At 37.3% G+C, this 16,905-nt stretch overlaps 1 protein-coding gene across 1 annotated transcript in view; it reads right to left on the minus strand.

Moving 5' to 3' along the window:
• The window catches only part of SLCO5A1 (solute carrier organic anion transporter family member 5A1), a 38,273-nt gene extending 22,386 nt beyond the window's left edge, over positions 1-15,887 (minus strand). Inside the window, exons 1-2 of the mRNA XM_034429940.3 lie at positions 15,595-15,887; positions 12,503-13,983 (exon numbers count right to left, since the gene is read on the minus strand). Of these exons, the coding sequence (XP_034285831.2) occupies positions 12,503-13,457 (955 nt within the window). The 5' untranslated portion in view covers positions 13,458-13,983; positions 15,595-15,887. The remainder of the gene's footprint in view (positions 1-12,502; positions 13,984-15,594) is intronic.
• Positions 15,888-16,905: the final 1,018 nt, after the last annotated feature.

The following is a 16,905-nucleotide window of genomic DNA, read 5'->3' on the forward strand; positions in this document are numbered from 1 at the left end:
GCACTATGGTCATGGAAAATAAAATAAGCATTCAACTCCAAACTCAAACTGATAGATTACATTTATGTATTATTAGTAATATTTTGCCTTTCAAAACATTTTAAGTTTGGAAAAGCAAATCAACCTTTTCAAAAATTCTCAATAGCTCTGGTCTTTAAATACAGATTATTTTCCCCATTTACCCTGAATTTGATTATGTATTTTATTGAACACTGAATATTAAGTGCTATTAAGATGTGTCTTATTAATGAATTCTATTGACAAGTTAGAATGATTATCAAGTAGCATAAATAATATGGCCTTAATAAAGAAGTACAGGAGTGTATGTTTGAGTGAGTAAATCTATATTGTAAATACCAATCTCTTTCTGTTTTACAGTACATTCTCCATCATATACTTCCTTGCAATATCAAGAGAACACTAACATATTGACAAGAATTTGCATAATTTACAGATTTCAAGTTACCATATTTCAAGTATCATAATTTCAGAAATAAATAATACCTTGACTATCAGAATATTGTTATTCATATTTATAATAAATTAAATCCAGGAGTAATTAGCACATTTTAATTAACAGATAAATTGTGATTGAATAAGATACAAATTATTTGGAATAGGATCCAAATTCAAGTAAAATTGCAAATTTAAATGGCCATTGATTAAGTAATTATTTATCTACAATCGATATATAAATATATAATCCATCTGTTAGGATGTGATTGTATGTTAGATTTTAATTGTGTTTTTATATGGATTAAGAAATGCAATTAAAATCTTAACACAGAATAACAATCCAGTCTTACACATGCTTTTGGGAAAATGGGCATAGAGGTGAAAAGAATGATAATTTTTAGCCTAAATTATGAGATAGATTATACCACTTAAAAGACATGAAAAACTAACAGAATTGAGGAAAGTAATTAATAAAATTAGATATTTTCAAGACAGTTAATACAATTAAAAATTCATGGACCTGAAATGAGTTTTAAAATCATTTACATCAGGATTCAGACATAAGTCACTTAAATAATATATAGCTCTACTTTATATCTGCCACACTTAACACTGCAATGTGCAGCAGCTGTTAGTCAAGCAGAAATTATGTAACAAAATTTTATAGTAAGGAGAAATATTGTATAGTACAGATAAAAATAACAGATGCTGTCTCCATTTCTTTCTGTATGAAAATTATTGGGAGGTAGGTACATTCTAAATGTTCTTTTAAAATGTCCTACTAGCAATATCAGTATCTACCACTTCTCATTAAATGAGAGCGAGCATGAGAGATATTCAACTGTTACTGTACAAATAAAGATTTGAAGGAGATCACATATATTTGTCTCCAGGTTTACTGAACCTTTTTTTTAACCACCTATTTGTTGCCACTAATAAAGAAGTGCTTTTAGGCAAAAAGAAAAAAAGATTTATTCGCATTATAGAAGGGGGGAAAATGAGAGTGGAAGAGAGAGTGGTAAGGGGAGGAACTCAGACGTGGAATATCAGGAGTGAAACGAGCATTTACTGTGTAAGGGGATACATATATATTCTATAATATATTTAGCTTTTGGTAAGCATGCCATCAAGACAAGAAGATAGTCCACAACATAAACTCACATTGATCAGTACAGATGTAACCTTTTTTATTATTATTATAACCAGGCATAGGCCACTGCTAGCTGAAAGTTAAAAGTCCACCTTAATGCTATTGTTTGGTGGTTGATTAATATCCTTTTTGGATATTGTCTGATGTTCTAAATTTGGATCTTATAAATCCATATCTCTTACTGGGTGCCAGGAAGACTATTTTTAAAACTTGAAGGCTTACATTAGTATAAAATGGGCGTTGACTTACCTGAACGCCCCTTCTGGGGACCGGGAAGACAGCGGTCAGGAAAGGGTTATCTGCTCCAATCCAGCAAAGATCGGGTCAGGAAAGTTGCTAAGCTCCTCCTCCTGTCGCTTGCCAGCTTTCTGACTCGATCTGTGCTGGATCGAACGCACTTAGCCCCTCTCCTGATTCTCAGTCTTCCTTTACAATTTAATTGGCTTTAAAAATAAATTTCTCTTTAAATTAGCTGAGGTGCACAGCGAGAAGGGCTTCTTTGGTCCAACTCCGCTGCGACCGCTTAACTTCAAAGCAATAACAAAAATAATAAACTGGGGGTTTTTTTGTCAAAACTCACCAAGACCTTCTGGTGAAATATTAATTTTTCCCTAAAATTACAATTAGCTGTCACGGGAATGGATAAATAAGGATAGAAATATTTTTCCCATTGGTTACAACCAAAGAAATAGACCCCAATTGACTATGTCACTGGGCTATTTGTCACCTTCCAGGTAAACTCTTCTTTTAGAACAGAAGAACAAGATAAATTGAATTACAGGAGGAAATGCATTTCAGTATATTTGCTCTGCAACTATAGAGAAAAATATATATTTTTTGAATTTCCAGCCCTCACACCTTCTTTGGCTAGCAGCTCACAAAGTTTTCATTGTGAAATCATATTCTAAACAAGGGTTACAGGACTTCTTGGTACCAGAAAAAGAGGATCCGTAGACAAGGCATCTAAATTACCAAAAGGCTGAAGTCTAGATCTTGCTCCCAATTATGGTACAGCTGCTCTAAGCAGAAGACCATTTACTTTAGCCAACTATGTTTTCCAACATTCTGCATGTTTCACATAGTACAGTAGAACATTCTTGCTGACTAGATTTCATATTATGATATCTAAGATCTTGGAAGACAGGTATAACAGCTTTATTCAGAAAATTCAATCAGCTGAGTTCCTCATGTTTTGCTGTTCTACCCATGTATCAGTCATAACTCTTCTAATAATGTTCCTGATGGCTAAATATTGAATCTGAAACAATTAATAAAGTTGCCAAATTCTGTACACATCAATTGCTATACCAAGGATTATTAGATTTATACGAGAGTCACTTTGACTAGTGTTTAGGGAACTGAACTAGGAGTTGGCAAGACTGAGTTCTAATACTGTTTTAGAGAGGCTGAGTGACCTTGAGACGGTCACTCTCTTTCAGCCCTCATTACAATAAATATGGCAAATATGATAAAGTCTGAATATATGTGTGCAACAGAGTTAACATACATCCTTTTTTCTAGACATATCCCATATTTCACTCCTTAAATTTCCAGCTGGAGACAATTTGAAAATACTTTAAAATGTCTGGTGTTCAAGGGTAAAATAAGAACAAGGAGCACTTTGCTAAAAGCAGCTACAGCTGCTGTACTTTCATGTCATTTCTGTCTATACAGTAGAAGATGTGCTGAAAGAAGCCAGAGCAGTCAGCCCAGCAATAAAATTGCCATCCAATGACAAACAATATAAGAGTTTGCCCACGAGTAGCCACCCCACTCTCTTCTATGCGTTTTCCTCACTTGCTGCCTCTAGAAGCTTAGGGGAGTGAGCAAGAAATGATAATGATAGTGGCACAATTGGCTTCCAGACATTGGGGAGATGTTAAACAAGAGGTAACCCTGAGATACCTCATAGATGGGGTGTTGAATCCATGTAAGCACACAAAGTCATGGCAAGGAGATGGGCAACCATATTAATTCTGAATGAATGAATGAATGAATGAACGAACGAATGATCTTCCCTTCCTTCAGTCAAAACCAACTGAAATTTGTTCTTGAGACAGAAGAACCACTATCGCATGGTGCCCGCAACTCCCAAACCTTGAAAGCAATCCAGAACCACTAAAATGGATGCATCATCACAGAATTAAAATAAAATTAAAAAGTTAAAAATTACAAGAGTTTAAAAAGATGGGGGTATGCACTTAAGCCACCTCCCGCCCCCCAAGGTTGTGTGACACTGTTTAATTCCCATGACAATTGCCAGAGCCAGGTCATGACACCTTTCTGAAAGGCAAAAAGCATGGGGCGCCCCTCATCTCTGGGGACAAGATGTTCCATAAAGTGCGAGCAGCAGTACAAAAAGCTTTCTTCCTGGACCCTGCCAGTTGAAATTTTGGATGGGACAGGTCAATGAAATAGGGAGATGACAGTTCATCACGTAACCTGGTCCCATACCATGAAGGACCTTAAAGGTAATAACCAACTATTCAAATTGGATCCAGGAAAAAACTGGCACCCAATGCAGCAGAGATGTTACATGCACAACCCTACATACATGACGAAATACACATACACAAACATACACCAACACACAATAGCAGTATCACAGCCCCTGCTGCAGTATAGCTGTTAATTCAATTTTCTTGCCTAAAGTTGAAAAACAACAATCTCAGAAAAAACACCAAAAAGTCCCTTGGCATCTTACAAACAAATTCATTGTGGCATCAGCTACTCTGGCCCACAGCTATCCTTCCAGTTTTTGAAAAGACTGACCTTACTGTCTGTTTATCTCCTTCAAGCTAAATATTTATACTGTCTGTTATCCTCTTCAATTTAAACTACTGTCTGGTTTATCCTCTTCAAATTAGATGCTAGAAAGACAGTATTATTGCTACATGAAAATAATAAATCACATTAAGTGAAACAAAAGCCTAAAAATTGAAACCAATTTATGATTCTGTCTAAATTATTAATATGTCCCAGTGTGATCCTGGGGTCACAGACTGTATCAACATGAAAAAATAAGCATAGTTGAGTTAATTCTAATTTTAGAGGGACAAAGTATGATTACTTTACTCTGCATAAAAACTATAAACTATAATATCTCCCTTTGCTGGTGTTCTGAGGGGTGTTTCTGGCTTTTGCCCAAGCCTTTGGCAAGGATGACTGAAATCCCCTTTGGATTATATGGGTCTGTTCTTTTTTCATTTCTGTATGGCTTTGTCATCTTTGCTATCTTTTACTCCTTTATTTTCATTGATTGTGGTAATTTTTCTCCCTCCTGTTAATACTCTTTTTAATCTATGAACCACGTAGATTTGTTCAGAGAATTGGGGAGTTGTGCAGAATATAAATTATAAACAAACAAATCCCTCTTGCAAAGATCCATAATCATCCAAAACTGAAAGTCATTTTTGCAGTATTGATGTTAATTTGTTCTCCCAATGCAGGCAGAGTTCATGTGGATTAGCAGAAGGGTTATCCAAAGGTTGAACTCTTTTTTATACTTTTATATAGCCAGCCCTTTAACTATAGTTATTAATCTCTGTGTATTATGTGGAAGAGTAGTAAAAAGTCCAGAAAAAACATGTTTGTGTATGTGTGTCACTGTACATGTATGTTCACAAACACATGCACAGCAGCTATGGAACCAGACATTTTATTAGCATTTTCCATCTCAGTAATCCTATTTGCAAAACAAAACAAATGATCAAAATGATCAAAAAATACAGAAGAAAATAGACTATGGCACTAGCAATATTTGGGATGTGTTGAGAGTTAAGGACAGAGATTCTTATCTGAATAAGAAACTATTGGGGATTGTAAAGGTATGTTATCTATAGGGTGCTACAGTATATATCAAAATAAAAGAATCTGGCAGATATTCTTTCTTCATGAATTTGTTCTTTTCTTAAGAGTTCAGCCTGGTTTATGAGTTTATGAGTTCAAAACATATGCAGGTAGTCCTCAACTTACCAAAATTGAGCACAAAATTTCTGCTGCTAAGTGAGACATTTGTTAAGTGAGTTTTGCTCCATTTTACGACCTTTCTTGCCACAATTGTCACTGCAGCTGTTAAGTTAGTAATATAATTAAGTGAATCTGGCTTCCCCATTGACATTGCTTGTCAGGTTACAAAAGGTGATCACATGATCTCCAGACATTGCAACCATCATACATATGAATCGGTTGCCAAGCATCTGAATTTTGATCACGTGACCATGGGGATGCTGCAATGATCACGTGTGAAAAATGGTCATAATTCATTTTTTTCACTGCTGTTGTAACTTCAAATAGTCGCTAAATGAACTGTTGTAAATTGAGGACTGCCTGTACTCATACAAAAATGTGACAAATGGAATGTTTCAGGTATCAGGCATGGATAGCACCTCTGGAGGGGGAACATATCACATCCTTTTTCTAAAGTGATTCGTTCAGATACACAGTTATGTGAATCAATCAAGAGATGATGAATAATCATAAAGTATATTTTTTAGAAGAGGATATATAGTTAGAAATATTAAACAGCTTGAACTTGCATATCCGAATAGGATTAAATATATTAAGAGAAAAGTACAGTAGTGGCCAAAATTGTGGAAACCTTTTGGGAAAAGTGTATTTTTGAGGTTTGATGGCTAATAACACCCCCTTTTTTTGGAGTTTCAAGATAATCATATTCCACTGCTAGAATGGCCTGGGAATAGCCCAGACCAGGGGTCAGCAACCTTAAACACTCAAAGAGCCACAAAGGCCCTAACCGGAAGCCTCCCATTCAATTCTGGAGCCAACCAGAAGTCCGGTTCCCCCCCACCATAGAGCCTCCTCCTAGCACGGTGTCCTAACTATCCTAACTTAAAGCCCTATCAATTGTGGAGCTGTCTGGCGACAGAGCCGCTTCAGATGGATAAAGAGCCACATGCGGCTCCAGAGGTGCAGGTTGCTGACCCCTGGCCCAGACCTTACCCCACTTGAAAATCTATGGAGTTGACTAAAGAAACTTGCTAGTCAGAAGGAACCTAGCAATAAAACTAGGTAAAGTAAATAGAAGCAATCATTCAATATTGGTTTCACATTATAACTGCTACAGAACTAAAAGACTTGGTTCACTCCATGGGAAGACATTGTAAGGCCATAATTCATAAGTATTAACTGATGTGATAATTTTTGGATATCTCGTTTTTTCTATGGTGATAATTTTTCTATATCTCATTTTTTCTACATTTCACTTTTCTTTATACTATAACTGCTATTCCAATAGGAAAGCCTTCATAAAAGTTATTGCATTACATTCTTGATTAAATTATCTTTCCATTGATATATAATTTTATGGTATTACTCCCAAAAAAAGTGGTGTTATTAGTTAGTTTTAGAAAATACTTTCCCCAAAAGGTTTCTAAAATTTTGGCTACTACTGTATGTCAAACAGTATGTTTCATGAATTCATAGTTGATAGTGAAGTCATAATGAAGAAATGAATATGACAGGTGATTTTCTTTCCTTGGTCAGGACAATAACTGCTGCAGATGTAAAAAAAAAAGATTAATGCTTGAAAGTAAGGTAATGATGAAACACAGTAAGAATCAAGGCATATCTATGACAACAAAAATCAGAATTGTTAAAACAATGATAATGTAACATACAGCAAAGAAACATGAACACAGACTGAGAAAAAAAAGAGGCACATTTTTGAATTATGAATTGGAGACATTTACTGAGAGGGTTCCATGAACTGCAATTGCTCCTGAATGAGATAAAGACTGACAGCACCACTTGGGTGGTAATTAGCAAGAAACTCACATACTCTAGCAGATGATGTGAATAGATAACAATTAGAAACAACTATTCTTGACAAGCCTGAGCAACTGTATAGGAAGTGAAAGACAACAAATAAACTTGAGTGGATGCCATCAAACAAATTTGAGGACCTGTACAAACTAATTATTACTGTAAATAGAATGAAATGTCAGCCATCTGCCCTTGCAATCACCAGAACTAAGCTAGTGTAGTTTGCTAGATAGGACCCAGCAAACTATATACACCCCAGACTTTGAAGCAGAAGAAAGGGAAATGGTAATGAACAGTGGCAGAATCCATGAACCTAGCTAGAGCTCAGGGTCTGTGAATAAAGCTTACATTAAAATCCTTCCTAACTCTTCTGAGTGTCTGACGTAGTTCCGTCTGTCCTGATCCCAAAGTATTAGTAATGTCTTGCAGTCATAATGAACAGGAATTTGATTCAGTGTGGTTAGAAGGCCATGCTACTTGGGAGTAAAGGAACACAGCTAACTGGTACCAGATGGGTATAAGGAGGCTTGGTACTGAAATATCAGAGTACAAACAATTCATTAGACAGGATATTGGAAACAATGTTTACAAATTATCCATCCTGTCAAGTCACGGACTGGATTCTGATTATTCTCTTGCTTAAGGTATATTGAGTGGGACTAACCATGTTCTTCCAGTCTCAGATGTCTGAGCAGTTTTCTCCTTCCTAAGTTTGCAGAAACAGGAACTCTCTCCTTGATTTATCCTTTAAATGTTAAGCAGTTTTTAAAAATGTAGACTAAAGGTAGTCCTCCATTTACAAGCAGTTATTTAGCAACTGTTTGAAATTATGACAGACGTACCTTACGACCCAGATTTGAAGTTCCAATTGTCAGGTGGTCAGTTCCAACATCACATGACCAAACTTTGGGCACTAGGCCACATGGCCACATTTATGGCCATCTGCAGCATCCTGCACTCATATAATACATTTTACGATGGCTTTGCTGAAAACCAGCACTTCCAGTTCCATAGCCCATAGCACCTGCTTAAATTACCAATCATGATTTCTCTTAATAAGCATGGTGATTCACTTAATGACTACCACAAAAAAAGTCATAAAATCAGGTCAGTAATGTGACTGATCTGTTTTACGACATCACTAATTACTATGGTGGGCAGGGTCCATCACAGTTGTAAATTGAAGACTACCTGTATTTATCTTTGTTCCTTTGAGTCACCTTTGACTCCTGATGACTGTCTGAACTATTCCCTGCAGTTTTCTTGCCAGTTTAGTGTATGTGTGTGTTGGTGATGGTGGTTTGCCATTGCCTTTTTCCTAGGCCTAAGAGTGGCTCGTCCAGGTTATCCAGCTGGCTTCATGTCCAAGACTCACAACTCCCAGGTTTTAGTTTGGAGTCTTAAACACACCAAACTAGCTACTAGAATATTTTTCACAAACTGCCATGGTTGCTTTACCTAGTTATCTGTACCCATTTTATTATTGCTGTTGTTTATTATTGCTTTTAAAGCTGTGCAAAAATTTAAAGAGTATTTCATGGAATGTGCTGAAAAGAATAAATCTCTTTTCCACTGATGAATCGATGCATTGATGCAGCAGCATCCTATGGACAACTTTGAGAAGCTTCTTCGAAAGTTCTCCTGGGCCATCTTCACACTTACACGTATATGCATATATATGTTTGACTATTTTAGGTTGTCCTCAACCTATGAGTATAACTGGGACTAGAACTACTGTTGTTAAGAAATGTAGTCACTAAACAAGTAGTGCCCTCTTTTATAATATTTGTTGCCATAGTCATTAAGCAAATCAGATGGATGCTAAGCAAATCCTGTATCCTCTATTGACTTTGCTTGTTGAAAGCTGCTTGGGAAGGTTGCAAATGGTTAGCACATGACCCTTGGATGCTGCAACCATTATAAATACATACCACTTGCCATGGGCTCATGACTTGTGGAGACACTGTGATGCTCATAGTGAGGACCAGTTGTAAGTCACTTTTCAATGCCATCTTAACTTTGAAGAGTTATTAATCAGATGGTTGTAAGCCAAAGACTGCCTGTATTTCAGTTCAAGCAGAAGTTATTTTTTTCTTTCTTTGCATAATTAGAAGCAAAAAATCTGACGAAGCTTCCGAAGCAGCTATCCCAAGTCTCAACGCCCTGCTTCAACATCCAAAGAATGATGTTGTGAGTACTTAGCATAGCACAAACATTGCTATTTTCTTGTTTGGAATGTTCTTTGATTCTTTTAAAATTTAAACATTGTGTAGAAGTTCTTGAAACAAAACTAGAGCAGAATGAGTAGATGTTACTATGAATTTATGATATTCAGATTGGAATTAGCAATCCATAATATTGGAGCATCTACTATGTTGTAATGTGATCTTTTTTCTTTTTAAAGACAGGGGTCTCACCAAGTCTTCCTCTAAAGACCAGTCCTGTTCAGGTACTATGCTTGAAAAGGAAATTGAAGCCTTATCAATAATACAAAGACACTCAAGCTACCTCAGCCAACTTCTCTGTGTATGTCAGTTTTACTTTTTCTGTTCTCAGGTTTGTATTATGGAATAGGATTATCTGTTAGATGACAAGTAAAATTCGCACATTCGGACAAATGTGTTAAACTGGACATTATGTATACACAACCATAACAATAAGATCCTGTGTTTAAAAAACCATGTTTGTGATGTTTGCGATAAAGATAGTAAAAGCAAGTCTAGCAACAATCACTGCCTGGTTCTCTAGCTAGATCTTATCTACAATTCTCTGCCAGAAGAATAAACAGAGAACTCATCCATACCTATATAAATTCATCTTCTTATAAACACCTGCATCTGTTAATTCAAACTATTTCTATCTTGCCCAGATAAAAGATTTAACTTACTGGTTGTCAGCCACTCAATTATTTTATAGAATAACAAGTACTTCCATCTAGAACTAGTATTTTCCTTCTATTAAATGACTTGAACACTGAAATTCTTTTACAATAAACACATTTAAAATTTATATTCTTGTATTATTTTATTGAATAGCTGAACGATTAAAATAACTAAACTTATGCTAAATTATTGATTTTGCACTACAGCTTTCTGCTTTTGTTGTAGGTACTGCTGCTTTGATATAATCTATAAAATCTGCTTTTATAAAATAATAGGATTTAAAGATCCATTAGAGAATATAGTAACCCAGAATGCAAATATAGAAACAAAGAAGTGGTAATATAATATCTAGTATTATGTGAAAATAGGGAGCTGACATTAAGAATACACTTTTCAAATGGTAGGATGTATTGTCCAATGTTGGGGATCGTATTTATGTTTCCAAGGAAGCAATACCATAAAATTTAAGTAAGTGCATTCTGAGAAAAATATCAGGTCACTAGATACACCAACAATTAGAATGGTATTGGAATTACAGATTTGACCAGGGGGGAAAAAAGGAGGAAACATAGATGGCTTTGTTCCCCATCATTTGTGTAAAAACAAACTAGATTTTCATTTGTCCCCTTAAGAAAAAGTGTTCAAAACATTTTTCTTTTTTAAACAAATGTAACCTTTTACAATTTTTTTAAAGGAAAGTTCGGGGCGGGAGGGGGAATTATCATATGAACTCAAGCATTCCATTCTGCAGGTCCTTATGTAACTAAAGCTATGGTCATTATGTTCTGTAGCATTTTTTAATTTAACCAATAGCATGAATATAATCAAGTATTGCGGAATGGAAGCTCAGTGGTTTTACCATCTGTTTTGAAAAGTTAACATTAAATTCTTTTTCCAAGTTAAAAAAACTGGGTAGCTATTTCTAGTTGATCCTGGGGGGAAAAAAAGAACTTGACAAGAATTTTCTAAGTGACTTTTAGATATATAGAGTAAGAACTAAAAAATTTGAAAACATTTGACTCTACTAAATATTGTTACTACTTTGATTGCTTAATCCAACACAGAAATAAACATCTGATAAATAATTCCAACACAGTAATACAAAAAACATCTGATCAAATATAATATCTAACCAAGAATTACCAAGATTCTGGTGATGCATTTCATGAAGGAGGTCATAAAGCTCAGAAAAACTTGTTTATAATGCTTAATTTATTGCCCATGCATACATTAATACCTTTCAGATCTAATTAACTGAATGATTATCAATGTGAAATATTGTGTATTTTCCTGAATAAATCCACTGAATAGTTTTCCATGCTTCAGAAAAAAATACATACACATATCAAAAATAAATCTCAGAAGTTAATTTCTGATACAGTTTTATATTTGAGGAATACGTTTTGTTCTTAAGACTAGATTTACTTTATATCACTATTGCAATACAATAGTTGGCATCTAGGACACACAGACAGAAAGAGCTTTACCAACATCATTTTTAACTATCCTTAATATTCCTGGCTTCAAGAGATCAAAATTCTACTCAAACAGCACTTTTATCAGGAACTATTTAAACGATTTGAAACTACCTAACGATCTTCCCACTGTATTTTAAAACTCAGGATCTAAAACTCCGCATAATTCATGGACGTTATGCAACTTATACTGTAAATTATGTGTCAACAATAAATTAAAAATATCTGTTATTGCTGGTTTTCCTATTGCAATTTTGTTTGTGTGTTTATGTGTTAAAATACATGATAAAATTGCTTAAATATAAACTGCTTTAAACATTTTAATGAAAATATTATATATATATTATATTATATTACACACATATGTATATGTGTGATATAAGAAAGAGAGAGAGAGAGAGAGAGAGAGAGAGAGAGATACACACACACAGAGAGAGGAAGGCAGATCATATACCATTGGAAAGGAAACAATTTCCTTTTCCATTTCCCTCATGAAAGAGATAAGTATCACTTCAATTGTTTCCATAGATATTTCAACATGGAAGAAAATACAGTATATTAAAGATAATGGAACAAAGTTTTTAGAAGATTAAGTAACAGCTATTGAAGTCCTTATTCTGGCAAATATTAGCTACTCTGCCTATCTAAACATTCAAATACATTTAAAGCTGCTGCATTAGTTTGGAAGCTTTAAAGTAGAAGTTGGCCTCCTTTCAAAATAATCACACAAAAATCTGGACAAATATCAACCTTACCTAGATAGAGTGATGAGTTTTCTTTCTTGACATTGTCATCCAAGTAGGTTGGTCCTAGAGTGTAGATAGGTGTGGAGCCCATTCCAATGAGAATTTGGGCACAAATAAACAAAGCTACATAGAGCGAGTGGCCATTTCCACGTGAATTCTTCATACAGCCTGGCGATTCCAGGTGCCCTTTCATTGAATTATTTCCAGTCAAACACAAGCCATCATTAGAAACAGAGGAGTTTAATTCCTGGATTTGATATGGTGCAGAGATGAAATGAGGTAAAGAAAATATGGCAGCCCCAAGAGCAATAAATAACCCCCCAACAGCAAGCCACAGAGGCCTTCGCCCTTGCCCACCAAAATAACTGATGAAAACCACTACTAAAAGGCTGCCAATATCAAAGCAGCTGACCAATAGCCCAGATTCAGAGCTTTTCAGGCTATATCTTCTCTCAATGGTCGTGATAACACTACTCAGGTAACCAGAGACCATTAGTGACTGAATGAAAGTCAGGAAACACATACATATCAAAAAGAATCGAGAGTCTGTCAATACTATAGCAAGATATTTTCTACCAGGCATTACTAGCAGTGTGGAAGCTGGTGACACACCATTACTTAATCTAGGAGAGTTGTTGCAATTATTTCTTTCAGTGAAATTCCCCATTCTCGAAAAGCTGGAGGGTGTAAAAGACAACACTGTCTTGGAAGAAGTAGCAGTAGCATTACTGTGATGTGCTGATATATCAGGGTCAAGGCCACACCTCTGATCAGAGTCCCCCTGCAAACTCTGTAAGAAGTTCTTTTTGGCTGCGATGAGAGCACTTTGTGTGGTATTAATCTGCGGAACAGACCCATTCAGAACTGGCAAGCTTTTGGACCGAGAATTCTTATCTTGTTTTTCTAGTTGCTCCTCTCCAAGAGAGTTTGGATGCTGGTGCTTTATTATTCCTGATAAAAGCATGCTGAGAGCAAGCTTGGTTTAGGCTGAATTACTAATTCTCTGTTATATGCATGACCTTGGTCAAATTTATGCTTTTTTCAGCCCAAGAACAATCATCCTCTATGGCTTTCCAGATCTCTCCAAGCCACTCTGGAAAAAAAGAGACCCTACAATTCAACACCGTTACATGAACACATGAGAGCACATGTCCAGCAGATTTTATTGTAGTTCCATACTTCTTAACACTGCCCTTTTCTGCCAGCAGCTGACCTTTAAACAAAGTGAACTGGACCACTCCCCCTCAGCAGACTCATTCCCACATGGCTCCTAATGATGCCCTGCCATTCTAGATGAGGGTCCTTGACTGCCTGCATCATTGGCAATAAGACTGTAGATTCTGAAGATGTACTATTCCTGTTTCCACGTTAAAGTCTTCAGATGGCATGTCTATCAATGCAGAGGGAGGGAGAGAGAAATCATGCACAGAAGGTCAGCATGCTGCTTTTGTCTTCTCACAGTAGTAGTTCCCAGCTGCTGCTCCCTGAGGCTAGAAAAGAACAGACTATAATCAGGCTTTCACCTCAGAATAGAAACACAGAATGGCTGGAATCCCTGATCTCCATTAAAATCCCTCTCCTAATTGTTTAAACCCACTTTAAGTCTGGATCAATCTTAATATTCTGAAAAGCATGTCATTTATACACATTCATGTATAATCTGTCCTGCCACATTAAAAGTAGGGAGACATTTGAGGACAACATTAGGTAAAGGGTTTTTTTTTTCATTTTCCCCAATTTTTTATAACATCTAACACACACAATCATCAAGCAATAAGTACTTTTTATTTATTTCTACTACTTCCAGAGCAAAACTTGACATATGAATTGCTTTATTTTTAACAGCTAAAATTAAAAGACAGAATAAATATTCAATTGCAAATATTAGTACAACAGATTCTCTGAACACAAGTCACAATTTGTTCCAGATACAAAAGGCTGGGGTTTTAGGAAACTCCCCAAAACAGGGAACAAAATAATACTGTGAAAACAAAGAGCTTCTGAACTGCATGCACAACAAAGAAATACAATTTTAAGCGTGTATTTTAAATGCTTGGAGCACATTCACCTCCAGCACAATGGGATGCAGAGCAGAAGAAATTGCCTAAGAGAAGAAAATGAGCATTTGTATCCCCACCTAAAAAAATAAATAAATCTGAGCTGCAAAAAGCCAGACAGACAATCACAAGAAGACAACATCACATTTCCTTTTTTGTTTTGGATCTGTTTGTTTTTTTTAGATAGCCCAGATCCAATAGCCCTATTAAATAAACAGCAACATTCCAGCGCTTGGTGTGCATCTGCTGAGCTGTGTGTAAAGACATTGTCTAGCACTGGAATTTAAAATAAATAAATAAAAAAAAACCGTCTTGGGAAACCCAGTGAAAGCGAAGAAAATCAATTAACCCGACCTCTACCATCTGCATGCAGGCAGCCGGAATAACGCCGCTCCCCATACAAAAACGTCTCTGCCATAAGGAGAAACTGCTTATACACCCGCAGCGCGCACACATCTTATCCTCTGGGCGCTTAGACTTCCCGACCAATCCCAAACCCGCTTACTCTGAAGTAAGCCCCACGGACTTCATTGGCAGTGAAGGGAGCCCACGGCCATAACCTTAAAAAGCACCCCAGATGACCTCTATTTCCATAAGCCTCCGCCATCCTCCCCATCGGCTCCGTAATTTCCTCTGCCCTGAACTGCAGCCTCTTTAAAATCTAAAGGCTCGCGAGCGGGGACGCGGGGAAGGGGGGCGGCGGGGGGGGGAGAAACCGCTCATGTAACGACCGTCAGTGGCAGAAACTGCCTCAGTTTTCCCTTTGTTCTCTTGCCTTGTCGGTTGGACTCGCTCCGAGGCAGCCCGAAGTCCAAAACTTTAAGCTTTTTTTTTTCCCCCTAGGAAGGCAGAGCTGGGAGTTCAGGCGGACCCACAAAGGGACGGAGGAGGCGGGAGAAGGCAGGAAAAAAATATATATAATCATAATTACAAAGAAGAACAATAATAATATTTTTTTTTTAAAAAAAAGGATCATCGTCATGCAAAGTATGCCAGCCAGCGGGCAAGCCTTCGGTGCTGATGAGGAATTTACGAATTACTCACTCAGCTCGGTTGCACGTCTCGCAAGAGAAGCGGAGCGGGAGGCGAGCGGCCGGATCCGCCGGATCCGGCTGGGTGGTTCCCAGATGCAGATAACGATCTCGACGTCAACCTCCCCCACCCCCCCACCTCACACGCGAGCCCGGCCGGGCAGATTCTACTGAATGTGGAGCTCCCACCATTCCAAAAGCGAGGCCTTACGGTCGGCGCAGGCGCACTTCACTTCGCTCTTGGCTCTCTTGTCTCTGGGCACCTGCTCCTGCCGCTCTCTTGAAGAAGGACGCTCGCGAGCTCCTGGGAAGACGGTTGCAAGAGCGGAATCCCCAGCTTAAGCCGTCGCGCGCACGGACGCGTGTCTCTCCCTCCTCGTGGCTCTCGTTTTTTACCGTGCCCGCGACCTCTCCTTGACACTTGGGTTTCCCAAAGCACCGTTCAGGGAACGACCTGCACCTTTCCGGGGGGAGGGGGGGTCAGGTTCCCAGGATGCGGAGGATAGCCATTCAAATCCAGTACGTCTGAAGGGTACCACATCAAAGCCGCTGGAGGGTTTTTAAAAAATATATATTTAAAATAAAACAAGCATTAATTTTAAAGAAAAAAATTAGAGAGGGGGAAATGAAAGTGCAAACTATAAAGATGGGGGGAAAGGATATTTTATACTTGAAAATAGTCCCTGGTTTACCAACGAATTCACTACTATTAAATAATACACTGTAAGATATTGCAGAATTTCTGCCATAGTTACAAATATTGCTGCTCTTGATTAATAGAAACTATAAGTAGTCCTTCATTTGCAACCACAATTGAGCCCAAAATCTCTGTTGCTAACAGGTGTTAGGTGAATCACGGCATTTTAGTAAGTGAATCTGGTTTACCCATTGACTTTGCTTGTCAGAAGGTCACAAAAGTGGATAACATGATCCTAGGAGACTGCAACTGTCATAAATATGAACCAGTTACCAAGCATCTGAATTTTGATCGTGTGTCCATGGGGATGCTGCAGCGGTCATAAGTGTGAAAAAGGTCAGTCACTTTTTTCAGTGCCGTTGTAACTGAATGGTCAATAAATGAACTGTTGTAAGTCGAAGACTACCTGTATTGCCTTTTTCAAAACAGATATTTGTTCCAACAGACATTGTTTTGATATCTGGAATAATATCACTTTTCCAATTTCTTAATTTTCCTACTTTCCTTGCACACGGTCACTCATGCCCTAGTTACCTCCCGTATGGACTACTGTAATGCTCTCTACATGGGGCTCCCCTTGAAAAGCACCCGGAGGCTCCAGCTGGTCCAGAACGTAGCCGCGCGGGT

Source organism: Pantherophis guttatus, chromosome 3 (genome assembly GCF_059756535.1).
Source record: "Pantherophis guttatus breed Tessera chromosome 3, ASM5975653v1, whole genome shotgun sequence".
Taxonomy (NCBI): domain Eukaryota; kingdom Metazoa; phylum Chordata; class Lepidosauria; order Squamata; family Colubridae; genus Pantherophis; species Pantherophis guttatus.